General features: G+C 42.4%; 1 protein-coding gene across 41 annotated transcripts in view; it reads left to right on the forward strand.

The window, feature by feature from the left end:
* Positions 1-23,387, forward strand: part of PTPRD (protein tyrosine phosphatase receptor type D) — a 1,161,589-nt gene that overhangs the window by 830,031 nt on the left and 308,171 nt on the right. For all 41 annotated transcript variants that reach the window (XM_083718180.1, XM_083718169.1, XM_083718207.1 and 38 more), the window contains one exon: positions 18,207-18,372. In XM_083718180.1, coding sequence (XP_083574306.1) covers positions 18,288-18,372 — 85 coding nt within the window. In that variant the 5' untranslated portion in view covers positions 18,207-18,287. The remainder of the gene's footprint in view (positions 1-18,206; positions 18,373-23,387) is intronic.

Here is a 23,387-nt window from a genome sequence, read left to right on the forward strand (position 1 = left end):
TTGAGCTGTGCCAAAAAATTGATCTGTTTTGCTTTTTAAGTGAAAGTCGTGCTTTGGGAGGGAGAAGTAGAAATATTTCCACCCAAAATCCTTCTGTGAGCGATCTGTTGTTGTGTAGTTTGTGGTGAATTCAAATAACAGAACATCATTAAGAGTGTAGATGTGTGTGTGGAGGTACTTGAAGATAACTTGAAAAGTCATGGTATCAGAAGAAGAAATAACTAAATTCCTGTGGCAGTTTGTAAATGGTGTCTGAGTAATCCGAGTCTTATTATGTTCAAGCAGTATTCAGAAATAAGTTTTTCCTCACTTATTAAAGTCAAAATAAATAAATAAATTGCAATATAAGATACACTGCATTTTGAAGCAGTTTCCTCCAGCGAATAAATATATCAATTCTATTTGGTAGCATCCTTCTAGCATTCATTAGAACTGTATCTAATCTTTGTAAAGTAAAGGAATGCATGAGACATCCCCCTTCAAGTTTTGAAGTAGGATTATGTTTCTGGAATTTGTTTCCCCTCCATCTCCCAAAGATACAAAGCATAGCTCACCCTCATTTTGCTGGTCTGCCAGTGAACACCACACCTCATTAAAATCACAACCCATTTTTAACACACACCCTTGTGCCAGTACGCTTACCATGGTTGTTTGGTAGTGCTGAGACACTCTGATTAATTCCAGTTTAATTTACTAATCCTGGCCACTGGTGGTCAGACAAATCGTTTGCATTTTCTCACGCAGTTCAAATGCTTTTGCTAGCCTTTGTCTAATAAAGAAAGAATAAATAATTCACCACCAATGGCGTATCTTGGAATCTAAAGCAAGCAGTATAAACTAACCCAACACATCAGCAACTGAAAGACTTCCTTCAGCAGCAAAACCTCTTTCAAAATTAATGGCCTGCTGCTGCTGCAGCAGGAGGACTACTCAGGAATGGAAATATTTATAGTTTTCCTCCTAACTTCTGACCCTTGAAATTAAAAGCACTTTCTCCACCCCCTTAGATCCAGTTAACCCTCAGGAAAAATGCCTGTCAATTCATAGAAGAATTGTTTTGAAAGGCATTTGGACAAAGCAGTTGTCTTCAGGTTGCAGGATGGAATGTATAAAGGAAGAGTCTCTGTATAGTCTGCTGAATATTGGTTCTGTTCAGTGCCAGACTTACGTATAAGCCAAACAAGCTATAGCTTAGGGCCCCACTCTCTTGCGGGCCCCCCAAAAAATTAAAGGAAAGAAACAAGACACACCTCCTTGGGAAGGGAACTTCACAATTTTGGTGCCATTGTTAAAAGGGATACAACTGGCCTGAACTCCACAGTTCATAACAAAAAAAATTCCTTCCAGTAGCACCTTAAAGACCAACTAAGTTAGTTCTTGGTATGAGCTTTCGTGTGCATGCACACTTCTTCAGATACACGTGTGCATGCACACGAAAGCTCATACCAAGAACTAACTTAGTTGGTCTTTAAGGTGCTACTGGAAGGATTTTTTTTTTTGTTTTGACTATGGCAGACCAACACGGCTACCTATCTGTAACTCCACAGTTCATATGACATTGGAATACTAGGGTCACTAGCAGAATCTGCTTTGGTTCATGGAACCAAGTCTGCAAATTAGGTAAAGGTAAAGGACCCCTTTACTGTTAAGTCCAGTCAAAGGTGCTCATCTCGCTTTCAGGCCGAGGGAGCCGGCATTTGTCTGCAGACACCTTTCCGGGTGATGTGGCCAGCATGACTAAACCTCTTCTGGCACAATAGAACACCGTGACGGAAACCAGAGAACACGGAAATGCCATTTACCTTCCTGCCACAGTGGTACCTATTTATCTACTCGCAGTGGTGTGCTTTCAAACTGCTAGGTTGGCAGGAGCTGGGACAGAGCAACGGGAGCTCACTCCGTCGCAGGGATTCAAATCACCAACCTTTTGATCAGCAAGCCCAAGAGGCTCAGTGGTTTAGACCACAGTGCCACCCACGTCCCACTACCAGTATGAAAACTACCCGTATGAAGCAGTAAAAACAACAACAACAACAACAATTTTTATTTATACCGTGTCTATCTTGCTGGGTTGCCCCAGCCACTCTGGGCGGCTTCCAGCACATATAAAAACATAATCAAACATCAAACAATAAAGACTCTCCTCCCTGGAAGAGAGGGGAGTGGTTGTGGGCGGGAGCCCGAGCACCGCCCCTAGCAGGGGGCGTTAGCCCCCTGCCTCCACCTCTCCTGGCTGGCGCCCACGCCCCTTGGCAGGCACCCAACCAGGTCCTCCGAGGGGGCGTTTACAGCAGCCTTTTGCTGCAGCGCCAGCTCCTCCTCGGCCTCATTCTTCTCTCCGTCGTCTCGTCGCGAGTCACCCACCCTCCACTCCCTTTGAGTTAGGGCTTAGGTCATTGGCCTTGCTATGGACCTTAGGTTGGTCGCCCTGGTTGTCCAGGGGGCCTGGTAGGAGTTTTTCCATTTGGCATTAGGCCTTTTGGTTTTTTCGCCTACCTCGTAGCAATCGTCACAACTTTTGTAGTATTGGTGGGTAGGTTAGGCATTGGAATAATGTGTTGTGGTGTGTCGAAGACCTAGGTGTGGCCATCGCCTATGCCTTCAATTTTTGGGTATTCCGTTAAAGGAATCTGGCGGTCGTGTATTCTGTCCGATGCCTGCTTGGCGGGAGGCCATGGCACGACCCTCGGTGACATCAGGGGTGAGCCTATAGTTGGATTAGCATCAACAGGCTCCACCTACTGGTGAATAAACCCACTTGTTTTAGAGATCCAATGCCTAAGCCAATACCTTTTCACTGCTGTAATCAATAAAGTTGTGGCCTTTCCTTGCCCATTAACCTTATATCACGTGTCCTTGTGTATTCATTTCACATTGCAGGGGTCGGGTCCTCGAACCACAAACGCTGTTTCTGAGCATGTGTGAATGGCCGCCTCCCACTTTGGCCAACTTCCACCCATACGTTGTTACAGTGGATGCTTGGGTTGCGAACGTGATCTGTGTGGGATGCATGTTCGCAACTCACAGTGTTCACAACCCGCGTCTGCGTGGGTTGCGATCCGGCGCTTCTGCGCATGCGCAAAGCACGATTTAGCACTTCTCCGCATGCACAACCGCCGAAACCCAGAAATAACCCCCATTCTGGTACATCTGGGTTTTGTTGGTCCGTAATCCGAAAAAACGCAACCTGAAGCGGCTGTAACCCAAGCTATGACTGTACAATTAATGTTTCCCAGGTCATAGCATATACTTTGCAGGCAAGCTTGAAAGTGAGGCAACAGAACAAAATAGGCAGCCTAATACTATGAAGAAGATATGGTGTAGGGCTCAGATCTGCACATCTGTGTTGGGGCCCAGAGGTGTCCTACTGGTCTTAATCCATCTGCAATTAGCCGGTATTTGTATCCTGTTATACACTTCATGAAGTTGTTTACCAGGATTGATTCCATTGTTCAGGGACAAATATTCCCAAGAAATTGTGGCAGCGCACACAGACACACTGCATTTGCTCTATCCTTGATAGTGGGAAATAAAACTTTAAACCACAATTGGGGATCCGATATAAATTTTATGAATAGCACCACAAATAGTTTTCATTTTTTTAGAAAGAAAACTGAGCTGCAGTTGAAACTTCTTCACTTGCCTTTCATGCAGTGATAATTAAAAGAGGGAGGGGGATCAAAACAAAATCCCCAACTGGAAAATACACACTCTCTTTATAATTACCTATTTCAAAGCAGTAATTGAGCATTTCATTATAAAGATGGTAATCAATCTGGAACAATACTCCAGGGAGAGCACACACATCAAGAGACTTATCCATTATAATAGAATGTGCAGCAGTAACTTCCTTGGATTAGCATCAGTTGCTCAAGCATTTATTCTTTTGAAAGATGAAACCCCCTCAAAGTACACACTGCAGTGTTCTGTACAGAACTCTCCATTATCGTCTTACAGAGGAAAAAAGAAAATGTTTTGTTTTAAGATAAGGGCAATTTATTAGAGGGTTTTAAATATTAAAATAACCTCTGAAAGAAACATCATTGCTCTCCCCACCTCCCAACTGGTTTTCTGAAATTAAACTGACAGGTGATAGTAAATGAAAAATAAATAAATGTGAGATACCAGATATTTAGAATCACAGAATCATAGCATTGGAAGGGACCCTGAGGATAATCTAGCCCAAACCCCCTGGAATGCAGGAATATAAGCTTCTGGGGGAATGTTGACTTGTTTATAAGAGAATATAAATATCTGAAACATTGAATTGCAAAGAATTCAATGTTTCTTTGTAGTTTATCTGCCAGGTGCTGGTTGTGTGTAACTGAAGTAAAGTCCTTCCAGCATGGGAAAACTATCATGTTGTAAATAGTTCTTGCTGGGTAGCTATAAGGGCAAAGTGATCAGCCATTATGTAACAGATTATTCTTTTATCTCGAACCATTTTTCTAGCTTTACAATCAATTGTAATAATGGATGGAAAGCAAGCTTATGTCCCAACTGTGTTGGCTTCATGCAACTCTTCAACATATCCTTGTAACCTTACAATGCAAGCGCAGTTGGTGTATAATGAAACAGTCAGGATTGATTTGGAAATCAGCTATGCCTCTTCTCCAGTAAACAGTTTTATTTGTACCCAGCTTCTTCTAGAATATGATCAATATCAAAAGTTTAGATAAATAGGAGAACCATTTAACAGAGTCGCACGACCATGAATCAGTGGCTGTTGCAATTACTAGCTGGCAACAGACTGTGTATGGTGGAAAAATTCTGGGGTAGCTTCTCCACTAACTATCTTAAAGCAATACGTAATACCTAGATAGGTTCCATGCGAAGGCCTCTATACACAGATGTCTCATTTCCATAATTGCATGAGCTGGACAGTTGAGGGTTGTTTTTTTGTTGTTGTTGTTTTTTTTGTGTGTGTGTGTATGCATGGTGAAGGGGCACATCAACACCATTCCTCAACCATGAAAAGTCTGTTGACAGTTAATTATCTCTAAATTGGAGCAATGTGTTCCATTGACTAAGGAATGCTGATTTTGGAAGCTGCGTACACACAATCTTAGCCACAGCCCACATCAATCTTGTAGTTTCTTGACAAATGCTAGCGGAGATTACAGATGGTTTGAAGGAATGGCTACAGGTGTGATGGTATTGGCGGCGAGCACGAGGCTCGTGTGGCGGTTAGGCATTGGTTTAGCGCAGCATGGGGAGGGGATGTGTGGCCATCACCTGCCCCTCTGTTTTATAGGGTATTCTGTTAAAGGAATCCAGGGGACTGGATCTTGTCCAAAGCCCAGGGAGGGGCTAGGGTCATGCCAGGACCCCCGGGAACTCCAGGGGTAAGCACCAGTCAATAGCCATTGATGGAGCTCTCCTGTTGGAAGTTTATCCTTTTAGGCTTTCTGTAGGGTGGGCAGGAGCCAGTTATAATCTTTGATACCAATGTCTAAGCCAATACCAGTCACACTTGTGTATTCAATAAAGTTGTGGCCTAAATTTGCCTATTAACCATTAAACTAATTTCTGCGTCCATTGTGTCTTTATTTCCTTGGGGGCGGGTTTCGGGGCTTAACGCGCAAATCTTATTTATTTGTTGAGTTTTATTCTTAAACCATCGTCAGTCCGAGTAAAATACTGGGGATGGAGTCATTGGCAATGTGAACATACCCTAACAGTCGGTGTATATTCGCAGATGAACGTGCATGTGCAGATGAAAGTTTAATGACTAGGAGCGCCGTGGTGCAACTCTTTTCTTTTCTTGTGAACATGCTGCTCTTGCTGAGATTTTACTACAAGGCCACAGGGTGGTTAACAAAAATGGCAAAAAATATATAAATGTATCATCTTCTATATCTTCAGGTTCAGCACGTTTGCATATTAACCTTATGGATATGATTGGCCAGCTCATCTTCTTAACCTCTATAAAGAACAACCAAGTGGCTAACTTGTAAATTGTGTCTTGCAAATTCCTTGACTTCTGAGGAAGACCCCTTGGGGGTCAAAATCTTTGGTCTCCAGCATCATTTTGGATAGATAAGATTCGTACTGTTGCCTTTTAATAATTTTATTCCCGTATTCATGGTACATTTGTGTTTTCTGTGGGATTAAAACCTTATTTTATTATTGTACACATTTTAACAGCACTTTATATGAATTTTTTTCTCTCACCTAATTTTGCATCTAAGCTCATACAGTGGAACCTCAGTTGTCGAGCATAATCTGTTAAGGAAGACCATTCGACTTCCAAAGTGTTCGACAACTGAGGCACAATTGCTGGTTAGCAAATTCCATTTCAAAAATGGAGCAACACGCCTCAGAAGCCATTCGACTTCTGAGGTGTGTTCGAAAACGGAAGCATTCACTTCCGGGTTGTCAGCATTTGGGTTCCTAATTGTTTGGCTTCTGAAGCATTCAACAACTGAGGTTCCACTGTATTATTTTCTGTCACAAATAGCTTTTTGTTTTCGTGTCTAGAGTGAGAAGCATCACCTCATAGACAGAAGATTCTGTAGGTTTTGTTGGCTCTTGATTCCTTGTCAGAGCTAACTTAATAATCTAATAAATAACTAATAAACTACTGTACAGTGGTACCTCGGGTTACATATGCTTCAGGTTACATACGCTTCAGGTTACACACTCCACTAACCCAGAAATAGTGCTTCAGGTTAAGAACAGAAATCGGGCTCCGGCGGCGCAGCGGCAGCAGGAGGCCCCATTAGCTAAAGTGGTGCTTCAAGTTAAGAACAGTTTCAGGTTAAGAACAGACCTCCAGAACGAATTAAGTACTAAACCTGAGGTACCACTGTAATTATATTTCACACATACATACACATTTTCTCATTTTCAATAGTAAATTAATTTAATTTCCAAAAGGTCAGGAAATTTGCAAAATTTTGTGCTACTTTGGCTTATTTTAGTGTGTGGAATTTATTGTGCTACTGTTGCTTCACAAAGTATTTGTATCAAATCATTTTATGCTGCCAATTGCTTTTCAAAAATAACCATTCTAGCTGTCCACCTTTAAATCTAATATGGCTATATTGCCATTAGGAAACTTTATAATAAAAGTGCAGTCAGGCTAAAACTAGTTGAAGCTAGATTACTGTCCTGAGTTCATTTTGTGAATTCACAGTCTCAGTCACTCATGCTTCCATTTGATTAGGCAACAAGTAGAACGGGTAACTTAGAAACCATAAAGCTGAAAATAAAAAGGTAAAGTGAGAAAAAATAATTCACTGTGGAGAAATATGACATTAACATAATGCCTTGTGGTGCTGGAAACTAAGGTTTGTCTATAGGAAGTGGTGGGTGGAACCCACTTTCTGATTTAGCAAGGAATTTTTAAGAGCCATATCATGCAGAAGGACGAAGAGTAATTAATATATGTTATTGCAGTAGCCTTTGGGGAAGCTACCACTCCAAAATTTCCCTTTCTTTTGCACCTTAGTGTAGTGCTACCTAGCATGTTAGAGCCACGGAGAGGGAATTAAGGAGAAAACCTTAGTCCTTCCTTCCTTTGCACCAAGTGAAGAGGAAGTACCGTATTTTTTGTCCCATAGGATGCTCCATCCCATAGGATGCACCTAGGTTTTTTTGGGGGGGGAAATAAAGGGGGGGAAAATTCCCTTTATTTCCCCCCCAAAACCAGGTCGGGGAAACCGAAGCAGGTCGAGGAACAGCGGGATGGCGGCGCTGCGCCTCCCTGCTGTCCCCCAAGCTTGTGGGACTGGCCGATGTCTACCCGGCACACGGGGCGCTCTGCTTCAGCGCGTCCTGCCCGCCGGGCGGCAGGCTGCTATCCGCAGTGTGGGGAACCCTGCGGGGAACTCCTGCAGGGCTCCCCACGCTGCAGATGTCTGCCCAGCACGGCAGGCTGCTATCTGCAGCGTGGGGAGCCCTGTGGGGAACTCCTGCAGGGCTCCCCATGCTGCGGATGTCTGCCCGGCGCAAGGGGCGCTCTGCTTCAGGGCGCCCCTCCCGCTGGGCGGCAGGCTGCTATCCGCAGCCTAGACAGCCCTGCAGGAACTCCCGCAGGACTGCCTAGGCTGCGGATGTCTTCCTGAAGCCTGAAGAGTGCACCGACCCCTCTCACTCTCCAAGCTTCAGCGAAAGCCTGCATTCGCCCCATAGGACGCACCCAGATTTCCCCTTCATTTTTGGAGGGGGAAAAGTGCGTCCTATAGGGTGAAAAATACAGTAAATAGGAAGTAACAGGAGGAGGAATGTGTTTTGTGGGTGGGGCATTGGCCAGGAGGCATTTCAGGAAAAGAGAGGGCTGTCACGAATGGTGGCGTGGTTTTACAACCTCAGATTGCGGGGGAAACATCAGGTCTAGCTTTCTGGAGTATAACTAGGGAAATTTCTGAGTGAATGTACAGTAACAAGAACTATGAGCTCATACATCTTGTGTCCCACCATGTGCTGGAGAGATGGACATGTGAATGTCATACCACATCTTCTCTTTTCATCAAAGCAGTGCTGCTACCTCTTTCCCCCTTTGTGTGCCATCTCTCGTAAATACACAGAAACAGAATGATTTATCACCTTTGAATTTTCTGGTACTAGCTAGTAAGCTAAAGCCACTTCCGCCTTAAGGAGGAGGTGGGGTTGCAGGCTCTCATGACCCTTCCATGTGCGCAGGGTGTGTGGTCAGCCCCACACAATTGAGGGGATTCCTGGCCACATCACTGCCCAGGCGACCAATCCGATTGGTCTGGGGGTGTGGCCTGCTTGATTTAAGCAGAACGCGACAGGGAGCTCTCCCCTTTTCATGCTTCCAGCTGCTCTGGTTTTCGCATCCTTCTGCCCTTTAGGTTTTTCATCTCTTGACCTTGCTATGGACTTCGGTTGGTCGCTGTTGAGGGGTCTGGTAGGACTTTTTCCACTTGGCAAACTGGCACCAGTCACTTGGTTTTTGCCTACCTCATAGCAAATTGTCACAACTTGGTAAGGTTAGGCATTTAGGCATTGGGATATTTATGGAGAAGAGATGAGGGGAGGTAGCGCCATCACCTGGCCCACACATTGAAGGGTATTCTGTTAAGGGAATCCAGGGTCATAGCCCTGTCTGAAGTCTGGTGAGGCTATGGCCTAAGGCACGACCCCTATCGGTGACCCCCGGGGGAGCTCCTATTTGATGTGCATCAGCAGGACTCCCCCTACTGGTGGTTAACCCTTCCAGGACTCCCTGCAGACGGGCAGGAGTCAAATATAGTCTGTTAGGTCCAGTGCCTAAGCCAATACCGCTCACAATCTGTAACCAATAAAGTTGTGGCCTTTTTTAGTCTATTAACCTAAAATACTGGTGTCAAGTGTCTTTATTCAATCTCAGGGGGTGGGGGGCGGGACCTTGCCAGGCAAAGAGAGGCGTGGACATTCCTTGTCTGTAGTCTGCAGGATGTCTGTAGTCTGCCATTTTCCATTTTCTTTTTGCCTCTGCAGCAGAGACACTCTAGTGTAGTGTCCCATGCTGGTAACAGAGAACAATTTTAATTGGGAGAGCACTCTAGCAGTCAATTTGTTGATGAAATTAATTAGTTAACACTGCAAACACGGAGAACCGTGGGATTTCTCTATTGTTCTGCATAATTTAAAGGTAAATTGATATGCCTCTAGTATGTATTTCCTTAGTCATAGAAAGCAGAAAATAATGTGGCCACAAATATCTTACATGCTTTGTTAATGATATTTTCTAACTTTGCACACTACTACCTAAACTATGCCTCTGGTCAATTAGGAAGTAACTGATTGATGGGAACAGTAAGCATTTTATGTAGACAAGATGTAACTAGAAAATTTGAACTGGGATTTTTTTTTTTTTTAACGAACTGATAGTGCTGGTTTGCTAAAGAAACCTGTCGAATACAGACTTCAGGCAGTTGTAGACATTCTAGGAGTGTATTGGTTATCATGTCTATTTTATTTTATTTTAAGCCTTTGAAATGTATCAGTGAAGAAACAATTCAAAATCCTATATTCTTCTTGTAGTAGAAAATAATTCCTTGCTCAACTAATGTGTTCTATCATTTTCTGTCCTGATTGCCTTTCTATTCCTTTCGCCCGGTGGTGTTCCTGAATTAGGGGTGGGCCAAGTCATTTGTGACCACTGGACTGTACAAATTTTCTCTGCCTCTATGACAGGGGCTCGGCAGTTATTGATGTTCCTCCCTGGTCAGCAGTTGAGCATGAAATCTGTTTACAAAACAGCCCCAGAAGTAGATGTGGAATTGCATGCATGAGCTCAACATATTATTGATGCTTCTTCTTAGCTACCTTGAACTGCTTCATCCATACAATAGAAATACTGTTCAAATACAGCCAAAGTTCCTTAATATAATGTAAGAGTTGCTAACTGAGCAACCCCCAACTCTGGCACTTCTGTTTTAGCGGGGCCATTTGTAGATGGCAGAAGACTTCCCCTCCTGCCTCCTTTGTTCTGGACATTTTATTTATTCTCAAAAGTACACATATTTCTGGCTAAGACATTCTTAACACTGAGCGACTATTGTAATGAACAATTAAACAGGGCCATGTAGTAGGTTTCCATGAGACTGCATAAAACCTTTCATTATTTTGCTAAGGGCGATTGTTTGACACGAGTTCATAACTTTGCTATACAGTCGTACATTGGAAGTCCAACAGAATCCATTCCGGAAGTCTATTCGACTTCCAAAATGTTCGGAAACTGAAGCTATGGAAGCCATGTCAGATGTTCGGCTTCCAAAAATAGTTTGCAAACTGGAACACTCACTTCTGGGTTTGCGGCGTTCAGGAGCCAAAATGTTTGAGAACTAAGCTGTTCGAAAACCAAGGTATGACTGTATTTATTATGAGAGACACAAAGAGTACGTTTTCTTAAGATACACTACGTTTTGTAGTTTCGCCTTAAATAGTCAGCAATGCATCTTTCTGTTTGAAATGGTTCCTTTAGTTGAGGACCCAATCCCAGTGAACCCTGCTCCCAGGGAGCAAAGGCCTAGCCTAATATGAGTATAAAAACTGCACAGGACAATGTTCTGGGATTCTAAAATTTGCCACAACTGGAGAGCCAGTGTTGTGTGTTGGTTAAGAGTGGTAGACTCTTAATCTGGTGAACCGGGTTCGTGTCTCCGCTCCTCCACATGCAGCTGCTGGGTGACCTTGGGCTAGTCACCCTTCTCTGAAGTCTCTCAGCCCTGCTCACCACACAGAGTGTTTGTTGTGGGGGAGGAAGGGAAAGGAGAATGTTAGCCGCTTTGAGACTCCTGAAGGGGAGTGATAAAGTGGGATATCAAATCCAAACTCCTCCTCCTCCTCCTTCTCCTCCTTCATGGATTCCAGATGTAGGTAGACTTTGACTGAGGCATTGGGCGTATATTCTTGGGGGAGGGGCACTGACACTTGAGCAGGGTCAAACCTGGAAGGTCTACTCTACGTCAAGACGAGGGTCTAGTATGGCTTGTATGTACAATGCAGTTTTTGACTGTCCCCATTGCCATGAGCTCCCTCTCACATTCATTTATCTCCATTCAGTAAGTTAAAGAAAATACACTCTATTTCTGGATGGAGGCAGAACTTTTGCATTTGTACAGTTTATTTCTCAGATTCAGATTTCTAGGTTGGTTGCCCAGTTGACATGCTAGTATATACTCTTGACTGGGTGATACAATAGCAAGCAATACATTCTGGTTACCTTTTTCTGAAACAGGAAATTTCATGTCTGATTTTAAGGTTTATACAGGAATCATAAACAAATTCTTAGTCAATTAATCCTATAGGTATTCTCAGAAATCCCATTGTAATCCTATCTCCACTTACCTGGCAGTAAGCTTCAGTGAGACCGACTTCTGGGTAGATAGGTATAAGGTTGTCCTGTTAGTGCAATGTGCATGTGGATGTTCAATAAAAAATGTTCATTGCAAGACTGAGGCCTCACTTTTTAAAGGCAGATGTTGGACAAATGCAAACTTTGAATAACTGATAGGCAGATATATATTTCAGTTGGCTACTTCTTTTATAGAATAAAAATATTGATGTGAGATCAGTATCACTATTAGAATATCATAATATACAGCTGTCTTTAAGCAGATGTCATACAAAAATCAGCCTTCTTTATGGTCCAGCTCTTACTTCCATACATCACTACTGGGAAAACCATAGCTTTAATTATACAGACCTATGCTGTAGACCAGTACTCTGTTGAAGGTACAACATACTGTTTCAGCATTCTTTTTAAAAAATCTCTTGCTGTGTCTGTTTCAGTAGCCTTCATTCTCTTTCTTAAACCCCCCCCCACCCTTGTATTGTGCAGATATTGTCATGGATTGGCCTGTGTGCATATATAGAATCCCTGCATGCAAAAATTTCTACATACCAGTGTCCTTAGCAAAGGGAATTCCCATGAATAAAATATTTATGGAGTATTGTGTTTTGCTATTCTTCATGAAAAGAGCATCAGTAATGGCTATATTGAAACATTTCACTGCCTTCGGAGCCTCAGTGCATGAAGTAAGATGCAAACAGTGCCCCAACTCCTGCAAAGTTATCTCTAAAAAGAGGAGTTTGCAATATAGGGCAATATAATTTTACTTTTTGTGCATGTTTCCTTCACAAATCCCAAATGACACTTTTTTCCTAAATTGTATACAATTCCCGTTTCCTTAGTATTGAACTTAATCTTCTTGCTTTCTTATTTTTTCTTTTTGAAATATGCCAGTCTGGATTAGCTTTTTGCTGTTGGATGTTTGGAGCTAGATGTGACTCAGTAGCATACACAATGGACACGAGGATGTTGCTTGGTATTGAAAAGGGTTCTTAGAGTTAGAGATTTAATTTAAAAGCAAGTGTAGTGGAAGAAGAATTCCTGCTACCCTATTCAGTACTATTTGGCACGATTGTTTGTCCATCAATGAGTGAGGTTGAGGGCCGAGGTTAAAGTATGTTGTAGGTCAGCTGCTTGACAGCATTTGCCTATATCCTGCCTTGTTCCTGCCCAGTGTTACCAGCCCTGTCATCCGCATGGCTTCACTAACAGTATTTTAAAATGGCACTTTCCTATTCCAGATGTGTGTGTTTTCACAGCCTGAAATACTAAAAGCCTATCACAGTCATACAAGAAGCTAAATAGTTCTTCCCCCTCCCTTAAAGGGCAAGGGTCACAGGGGAACATATTAGTATGTTTTGTGGTTAGTTAACGTCATGGCACTCTGAAAGTGTGCAAAGGAAAGGATCAGGACAGGGCTCCGGGTTGTGTGATGTGAACGATAATGAGAGCCACTGGGGGCACAGTGCCAAAGACTTTGCTATTGTTAATCACTTTCGTCTGCATGGAGAGGTGAACAGAGCACGGTGTTTATATCTACAAAATGCATCACTTTCTTTTCCGCATGACATTTTGTGACATAGATTCCCATTCACAATCTTTCTGAAAATATTGAGAGGTGCAAGAAGTGTTTTTGGAGCAACACATTGAAATCAGAAATCTTACGTAACACAAGAGGGTGCGGTGTGTGTGTGTGTGTGTGTGTGTGTGTGTGTGTGTGTATGCATCTCAAATGAGATTGCACTTTGTCCTTGACATGTAATTATACATTTTCAAGCATGAGTGTTCTGTATCCCCCTTTCTTTCCTGTTCCATGGGTTAACACTCTGTCTTGTGTTCTGCCCTGGATTCCAGTTTAAATTGTATAATTTCTAATATTTGATGGAGCCCGAGAGGCATGGTTGTTTCACTCTCCTTGCGCCACCCTCCCCAGATCTGAGCCTTGTAAAGGCTCCTCATTTAGGCTGGTGTGGGATGTGTTAGCCTTGCACCTCTCGATACCAGCCTCACCAGCAAAGGTGAGATTGGGATCAAAGAGTGCCTGGCCACCGCGTCCCTCAAATCACCCTCCCTGAGTGCTCACAAAGCAGTACAAGACTGGTTTGGGGAGGGTGGAGGGAGCCATGCTCCCCAGAAACATGTACTGCTCAACATTATGCCTCTGACCCACAGGGTCTCTGAAGAGCCCATGGATTCTTCAAGTAGTAACTTGTAGGACTGGGAGACCACTCCTTCAAAATGTTTGCCTGATCGAAGGAACGGATGCTAAGCCTTTTATGAACAATAGGCCTTGCGCTAGATGGAACCAGTTGTATTTCACAGGCACCAATTTCTCACAAAGAGTAGCCTTTTGAAATAGGGTGTCCTTTCTTGATGAGATGGCTCACCCAGAAAACACCGTTGGACTCTCATCCACAATACTGAAGATCTTTGTCATTGTTGTGGGAGTTTGGATGAGCAAGGAAGGGAGGACTTGCCCGCTGCTAATACATTGCACCATTGCCACCAAACTAACATAGTAGCATGAAGAAAGGGGCTAGCAATTTTATCTACAGTGGCCCACTGGGGGTAGGACTGGTAGTGCCCATACAGTTCCCACCAACTGCAATTCCCTCCATAACTAAGGATTGTTACACCTCCCAGAATAGCATTGTGCACCTTCACCAACCAAGGTGTGACTTCCTCTCTAAAGGTTTTACAGAATTCCCTGCTAAAACCATCTGGTCCCGGGGTTCTTCAGTTCTGGAAAAAAATGTGTGCGCCTTGAAGAAAAACATACTTCTTTTGGGTCCTGTTTGGAGTGCTTCATGTGTCGATCAGATGTTTAATGGTTATTGTATTTGTATCCATTAAAAAACACAATAAAATTTGTTAGTTTTTAAAGAAAATACTTAAGGAAGTTGCCAAGCAGGCCTGGAAAGGGTAGCCCCTTTGGTCTATGGAATGGGAGTGGCCTGGAGAGAGTTATAAGGGCCAGACAGGGAGGACTGGAGGGCAGAATCTGGCCCCTGGGGCTGAGGTTTGCTATCGCTTATGTGGGGCAAAACAAAGCAAATCAACCGAAGGAACTAAAAGCCGCAACAAGCCACATGTGCTGTGTTGTGAGCAGAATTTAGAATAATAAAAATATTTATTATTTGTTTATTTATTAAAACAAGATTTGTTAACAGACTCCAAAATCGGTGAACTAATTTGGCCTAAGAGAATTTCAGAAGCATCTCTTAAGTATATTGCAGGAAGAAAGGAAGTGACCATCACCCTGAAGGCCCATAGTATTGTCTTAAGATTCCTGTGTGTAATCATTTTTATTAGTTTTCAGTTACAGTAACCCAATAAATGCCTCATTTTCAATACCAAATTATAATACAACTAATAATGCCAATTGTTCAGATGCCAAATTGTATTCTTTTGTTGATCCCCTACGTGCTAGAACTGATGATTTGATAATTTACTTTAACTCTGCATTCAAAAAACTTACAAATTCCAATTACTGGTACATACCAGCCAGAATAACAAACCCTTATACTGCAGCTGCAATTTTAACGACTTTCATACACATTAACACCTCAAATAATTTAAAGTCCTACCACAGGCAAAGCCTTCAGACTCTCTCTTTGTTCTTCTTGTGTGTGGCTATTTTTCTGTCCATGGTGTTTCTTCCTGTCCTTGTACTGTATTATGTCCATCTTTTGTCAGTTGTTGCTGTTCTCCATCATACCTTGGGCGGAACAAGTAATCCATTGCATTGTCTAGAGATTCCAAAGGGGTATGTAATTTGCTTGACTGACCACCAGGATTGTCAGCCATGATGAAGATTGTGCTTTCTGACCAGTGCCAGATTTACATATAAGCTAAGCAAGCTATAGCTTAGGGCCTCACACTTGGGGGCCCAAAAAAAATAAAGAGAAAAAATACCTGGATGTATATTTCCAAAATATAAGATAAAAAACAAATAAAATTAAACCTACATACAGCAACAGGATTTTGTGTTGTGTAGGTTTGCTCCTATGATGTAAGTAATGGGGCCCGCCTGCTAGCCTGCTCCCTAAAATATCACTGGTTTGGTCATTTCTATATATAGGGTGCCTACATTCTGCATGTGCACATGGCTTTAGATACCTATTAGGTCCATAAATTACCATATAGCATATATTCAACAAAAAAACCCAGTGACACTTAGTTGTTGACAAAGGACAGCTGGACATATAAAGGGCCCCATTACCTTCAGTAGCTCAGGGCCTCATCAAACCTAAATCTGGCCTTGTTTCTGACCCAATCAAGCAACACATAAGCAAATATGTCTTACGTGAACTAGGAAGGGGTATGTACCCTTCCTCATTTTATCCTCCCAGAAAAACCTGATAGGAACTTCAAAAAAAGGGGGGGGGGAAGGATGTGACCATAACTCCTGAAAAGGGAGAGGCGAAATGGTCTCGCTAATTGGCATTTCAAAATATGAGAAGGCAATATTATCTCTAGAAAATCTTTAAGACCAAGATAAATAAATAAATAGTTGGGAAGCAAGAGAGTGAAAACTGCCAGATGGCTGTATAGAATACACCCCTCTTGTCTTTTTGTTAAAAAACCAATAAAAATTATTATATATAAAAAAAAGAATACACCCCTTTTTAAAAGTTGTATTATAGCCTGTTCAGTTGCTACCAAAAGCTTCATTGTACATTTGAACCGCAGGAGAAAAATCTTCCCCCCTCCCCCAGCGCTACATTAAAGTAATAACTTAGTTGAAAAGGTCTTTGATGCAGCTCACAATTTTCTTCTTCATTACTCCCCTGAACCATTTATTTGCTCATTAATTTATATGTGCCTTCTCTAAAGGCACTGTTAGAAAACTTGTGCACTGCCAATGTTAAGATCCACCTCACCCTCCCGCCCGCCCTCCACAAGGCCATCAGTATCTGGAAATAGTTCGATCCTTTGTCATTACTCCTTCAGATGGGTAGATGCAAAAGCCAAAATCATCTCGTCTTTGAAAATGCATTTGATACACTTTCCCATCTTCTGTGATAGTATGGGAGTCATTATTGCAGCAGTTGGCTCTGACACGCTTGCACAGACACAAATTGAGTCCGACAGGACTGATGTCTCATGGACTTTGCTGTCATTTGAAATGCTGGCACAAAGATGGTAGCAGTGAAAGAAAAGAGCTGGTGCTTTCAGCACGTTGAGGGTTTCTGAGGGTTTTGTGTTTTGTGTTAGGTTTGTGTTTTGTGATAGCAGCAATCAAATCAAGAGTTGGTTTTCCATGAGCTTTATTAAAGCTGAGTTCTAGTGTCTGCTTCTCTTTTTCTTATCTCAAGTAGATTTTTAATATTATTCTGTGATCTAAAACAGGCTCTTCATACCACCCACGGATCTGTATCAATCCTTTCCAGCAGAATAATTATTAGTATTATTTTCTCTCCCCTTTTTCATCTTAATCTTTCCTTCATGCAAGCAATTCTTGCATTATGATATAAATAGTATTTTTTCCCCTATTGTGCTTGTTTCAGACCTGCCAAAGCATATATCTTACCTCTGCTTAGAAAACCACAATTAAATTGTAGAGTTATGTTAGTGGCATAGATCTAATTTTGGATATCTCTAGAATTTCCTGTTGGAGGCGATGCGTTTTGTGTGTGTTATGTTTCTGACATAGCTTGGTTAGAGTGAATAAAGTAGAGTCAAATTGATTTCTTCTTAAAGGCAGATGTTCATGCTGTATTATTCATTAGTTCTTATACAAGATACAAAATTAAACCGACTGAACAGGAATATGTAATCTTTATTCATAATTTATCCATGAATTATATAATTCGCGTTTAGTGATAAATCAGAGAGGAAACAATAACAGTTCTGTGCGGACAGATTTTCAAGATGCCACACCAGATAAGACTTGGTTGGATTAATCCACAAATACCAATATCCTAGCCTTGCATATAGCGCATTAGGAACAGAAGCAGATTTAGCTCTGTCATTCTTACCTGATGCAAGGAAATCAGCTTCCAATATGTTGTTTGTTAGCAGGCTTTTGTCCTGGAGGTTGAATCCTTCTAAACCCTTCTTTAGAGTATCTGTATGGCTTATTCCAGCTGAAGTATTAAAGTAGGACATCATTAGGAATGACAGCTCATTTTCGTGATGTGGTGCTAAGGAAAGGAGACTCTCTGCAGCACATAGGAACTGTTGATCACAACCTGGGTTACAAGGTGCCTTGGAAAAGAACATAGTGGCTGTTAAAATGTGCTGCTCTCGGGTTATTTTACCAGGCTAATCCCAGCCTTCAAGACTGGAATCCAATGCTTTTATCTTGCTCATTAAAAGTGTGCATTGTTTATGTATTTGGAAAGGAAGGAGCAAAAACATTCTAAATATTTTTCTCTCTCTCTCTTGTTCCTCTCAGGCTTTGAAAATTCTTCATCTGGAATTTCAGATTGGAGAGACTCGCAGTGGCTTCTAAGCCAGTGATCGAAGCCGCCAAAGTATGCTGGTGCCAAGCTGTCGGAGGATGCATGTAGCCAGGCCAGTAGTACTGCTCCTCTGCTTCCTGCTCTGTGCTGATGCTGAAAGTAAGCTCTCCCCCGTCTACTTTTTTCACCCTTGCAAATAAAATATTGGCCGTAATGAAGAGTTTTGTTTATGGTCGGCACATTCTGGGGGCTTGTGAATAATCTTGCTTTTGACTCAGTCTTGAGACACTGTGGGATCCACCTTGGCTCTCAGCCAGTGTTTGAAAGGGATTATTTACTGACTTCCTTACTATTTTTTCCTGCCGTTAATACCCCTTTTCTTGAGCATTGGAGGGTTCCTACTGCTCTCTGTTTGCTTGTGATCAGTCATTTCAAAGAGACAATGCAAGCAAAATTGTGTAGCCAAAACAAAACCTAACCTTGCTTGCCAGAAGGCAAACATCACTTAGTCTTACTAGGCATTCTCCCCCCCAGTTCCTTGGATATTTTCTTTTCAAGCTCTGAAAAGACAAACAATGCAATGTGGAGGCCAATTAAAATTCCAGGTCCTTTGTGTCTGTCACAGCAGCTGTTGTAATGCATTATGTCCAACAGCTGTCGTGGAGTACAGTGTTTGAAGAAACCAAGCAGAACTGTCAACTTTGAGGCTGGGCTTTAGAGTGTGGAGACTTTGGTGTACTGCAGGCACCTAGGTTCTAAGTCCAGGACTCATATTGTGGTACTGTAGAGTTTTGGTCAATTAGCTTGCCAATTAATGAGAAGATAATATCTTCTTCTTAATTAGGAAATCATTAGGTTTGCCTTGTTTGCACGTGTTCTTTGTCCCAGCTGTCTTCTGGGTTTCCACATTGAACAAGGAGGGGAAACCCCTCTTGCGTGAACTAGTTGAGGCAGGTTTGTCTGTATTCTGGTGACATCACTTGAACTTGCAGTATTTCCCACTGGTAACTTCTTTGAGCTAATTTTGAGGGAATCTTTAATTTGGAGGGGCTTTGTAAGCACCCAGGGGAATGACTTTAAGAAGTAAACAACCTGAGTGCTAAAATATTACCTTACAATGTAGGTATCGTTAGCAAGCTTTGATGCTACTTACTTGTCTCTTGGGTTCAGCATGGATAATTGTTATTTGAACATCTTCATCAAGAAAGAAGGATGGTATATAGTGTGCTCTTACTGTCACACTTTGATTCAAGTTAATTTATCAATGAGTGTACTAAGCTGCAGATTCTGGTGGCTGTTCCTTGTGGTTTTCTGTTTTCAATCATGTGTACAGAATAGTCTGAAGTTAGGTTTAGAGTGAATGAAATTTAGAAAGCAAACATTGAAAACACACATTTGTAAATTAATGACAGTGGTGAATGTTGGACCTCTTCCAGATAGTTAAATGACCAGCTGGGATGTTTGTGCATAAGGTGAAGCCAAGGACATTTTAACACTTCAGCCAATAAATAATGAACTGGGATATAGCCCAATCTTTTTTCAATTAGGCATTTTAAGAGAGTCACTTTTTTAAAATGTGGAAATTGTTCTTAAAGGACAATACATTAAACATATATATCCTAAAATTTTGCCAATTGTAAAATGATCATGATGATAGAACTGGAGAAAAAATTGTCACAAGTCAGATAAAACTTTGCAAAGATCACAGGTTTTTTTGTTTTTATAAAAAAGTGATACAAAGTTTAAACCTTCCCAGTAGCTCTTGGAAATGAACAAAAGAACAACTGTTTCAACAGTTTGTTTCTTTTTCCTTTGTTAAGCATTTGAACACAGAAAAAATATTTTCCTGAGAATCACTAGCAGATTTAGTTTTTTAAACAGGCAATTTTGTAATAAAGTGCTTTCAGATTTCCTTGCTTTGCAAATCGTTGTTTTCAGCATTCTGTTCCTTATTGCTCAAAACAAAATAAAATTTGGCAATCAGCTATTAAGCACTGTGGGTTTTGACAAGAGGCTTTTGTTTCTCTTAACACATTTGCTTCTTTGGAGTAGTTCGTGAAACTGCCGACTTAAGGATAATAAGTAGGTCTGGTTGGTTAGTTTCCAATTAAGTATTTCCCACTGGAAAACGTTCCTCTGAAATTTCTTGCTGGCAGAAATATCATTAAATGCTCTGTGAGGAAAGGTATCATCCTCCCATGCTAATGTTACATTTTATAGACCCTGAGTATCCAAAGTGCATTATGGGAGTTGAATTTTGCAGAATCCCCCCCCCCCCGTTGCCTCCAGTCATCTGCATGCTTGTCTCATACAGACATAAACATACAGTGGTACCTCGGGTTAAGTACTTAATTCGTTCCGGAGATCTGTTCTTAACCTAAAACTGTTCTTAACCTGAAGCACCACTTTAGCTAATGGGGCCTAATGAGGTACCACTGTATACATATACAGGTGATGTGTTCTACACAAGGCAGAAGCTCTCACTGGTTTAAGAATGGGGTATCTCCTGTTCAAGTCTGCCCAGCAGCTGAGATAACATTCATAGGCCCTGCTGGTTGTATCCTTTTGCCTTCCTTACTGAGATCAGGGAGAATGCTTTATTCGTGACTCTGCCTATGCTTTGAAACTCCCTTCTGAAGGAGGCAGTCTCACCCTTCATTCCTTTAGGAGCCTTCTGAAAGATAGTTTATGCTTTCCTTTAAAAAGGGGGGGGGGAGCTTTTTGTTTCTGAATGCTTGTTTTTATAATATTTTTAATCTGTTGGTGCATTATGATTTAGTGTTAAGTGCTGGTAACTTAGGTGTTAAGTCAGATGTTAAATTGAGGTATTATTATTTTTTATGAAGAAAGGTGGAATGGAAATGTGTTTTAAGTGCATAGTATACATTGGTTGCTCCTGCCAACCTAGCAGTTCGAAAGACAAAGTGCAAGTAGATAAATAGGTACCACTCCAGAGGGAAGGTAAATGGCATTTCCGTGTGCTTCTCTGGTTTGCCAGAAGCAGCTTAGTCATGCTGGCCACATGACCTGGAAGCCTTACGCCAGCTCCCTAGACCAATTAAACGAGTTGAGCGCCGCAACCCCAGAGTCGTCCGTGACTGGACCTAATGGTCAGGGGTCCATTTACCTTTATACGTTAGTTATATGTGTCGCTTTGTGTTTGTGTATAATACTGAGCCTCTTGGGCTTGCTGATCAGAAGGTTGACAGTTTGAATCCCCGCGATGGGGTGGGCTCCTGTTGCTCTGTTCCACCTCCTGCCAACCTAGCAGTTCGAAAGCACAGCAGTGCAAGTAGATAAATAGGTACCACTGCGGTAGGAGGGTAAACGGTGTTTCCGTGCACTCTGGTTTCCGTCACGGTGTTCCGTTGCACCAGAAGAGGTGTAGTACTGCTGGCCACATGACCCGGAAAGCTGTCTGGACAAATGCTGGCTCCCTCAGCCTGAAAGCAAGATGAGTGCCACAACCCCATAGTCGCATTTGACTGGACTTAACTGTCTAGGGGCCATTTAACACACACACACACACACACACACACACACACACACACTGCTGCTTCTGCTCCTGCTGCTCACAAACCTGCCTACCTGCCAATCCCTTCCCTTTATGCTTTGCCCCAAACTCCCTCCTTATTCACTTGCAGCTCACCCCTCAAAACCCTCTGCACTTCACAGTTCACCAACTACCCCCTCCCCAGTCCCACTCAATGCTGTCACTGCTAGGGAAAGCAGAATGAAGGGCAGATTTTTTCCCCCATCCACTCCCCTGATGCTGTGAGAAGCAAGTGTCTATTCTGAAAGGCAGGCTTCCTTCACCTGGAATGCCATCAATGCTTTGTGTGTGTCCCCCTCCATTGACATCGCTTTGGGGGGATGCGAAGGGGAGAAAGACTTCTCCCTCCCCTGATTCAGTCCAGGGAAGGAAGCCTGCGGTTTTTTTTAATGCAGGCTTCTTCCTTCTCACAGTGGTGACAGCAGGGGATTGTGAGAAGGCCAGCCTGGGCCACCCACTTTCTCTGCGCTCCTCACTTCCTTCCCTGCTCTTCCTTTTGAATACGACCTACAAAACATGATTGCATTCCAGCCAGAGTTAAGCACCTTTGTGTCCCATTAATGTAAAGATGGGGAAAATTTAATTAGGTGCTTGAAAGACAAGGTACATATCCCATGGAGTGTAACCCTTAACCTCCTGCTCTTTGCATTGCAAAGGGAAGCAGTCAGGAAAAGGGCATTTAAACCTTTCCAATTTCTCCACCCCAGAGTTTCAGAGCCATATTTACTTACGCAAACACATAGAAACCTGACAGATATAAAAGCAGTTGTGGGAGAGGAGTTGTAGCAAAACAAAGTTGTGGACAGGGGGAAAATCAAGGAATCATTTCTTGTCGATTCTGCACTGAAAATTGCCTTCTCTTTGTGTTGCTATTCTGCAAAGTAGTGGGCACCCATATTTTCTGGTAGCCAGTTGCCTGCAATGTGCACAAGATTTACATCAGATATACCAGAGAAAGAAGGAAACAAACTGCAAAATTTTAGCTGTATCCTAAGAAGAGATAGGTTGCCAGACATAGCTTTTGATTTTTAACTTTCCCACCATTTATTTGGAAGGAAATCAGAGGAAGCTGATTTTGCTTTGAGCCCCAAAACCCATCCCTCATGGAAATAAAGACACAGTGGAGACAGAATTTAGTTTAAATGTTAATGGGCAAATTTTGGTTACAACTTTATTAAAATACACAAATGTGACTGGTATTGGTTTAGGCATTGGCATCAAACTATATCTGGCTCCTGCCCCGCCCTGCAGGAAGCCTGGAAGGGTAAACAACCAGCAGGGGGAGCTCCATCAATGTATATAGACTGGTGCTCACCCCTGGGGTTCCCAGGGTTCCTCTCATGGCCCTAGCCCCTCTCTGGGCTTTGAACGAGATCCAGACCCCCGGACTCCTTTAACGGAATACCCTATTCATTGGAGGGGCAGGTGATGGCCACACCTCCCCTCCTCACATTCCCCTAAACCAATGCCTAACTGCCAAACCTTACAAAGTTGTGACGAATGCTAAGAGGTAGGCAATAACCAAGTGGCCACAGCCAATCTGCCACATTGGGAAAAATTCCTACCTGGCCCCCATTCCAAAACAGGTGACCAACCGAAGTCCAAAGCAAGGCCAAACACG

Source organism: Podarcis gaigeae (genome assembly GCF_964106915.1).
Source record: "Podarcis gaigeae genome assembly, chromosome: 17".
NCBI lineage: Eukaryota > Metazoa > Chordata > Lepidosauria > Squamata > Lacertidae > Podarcis > Podarcis gaigeae.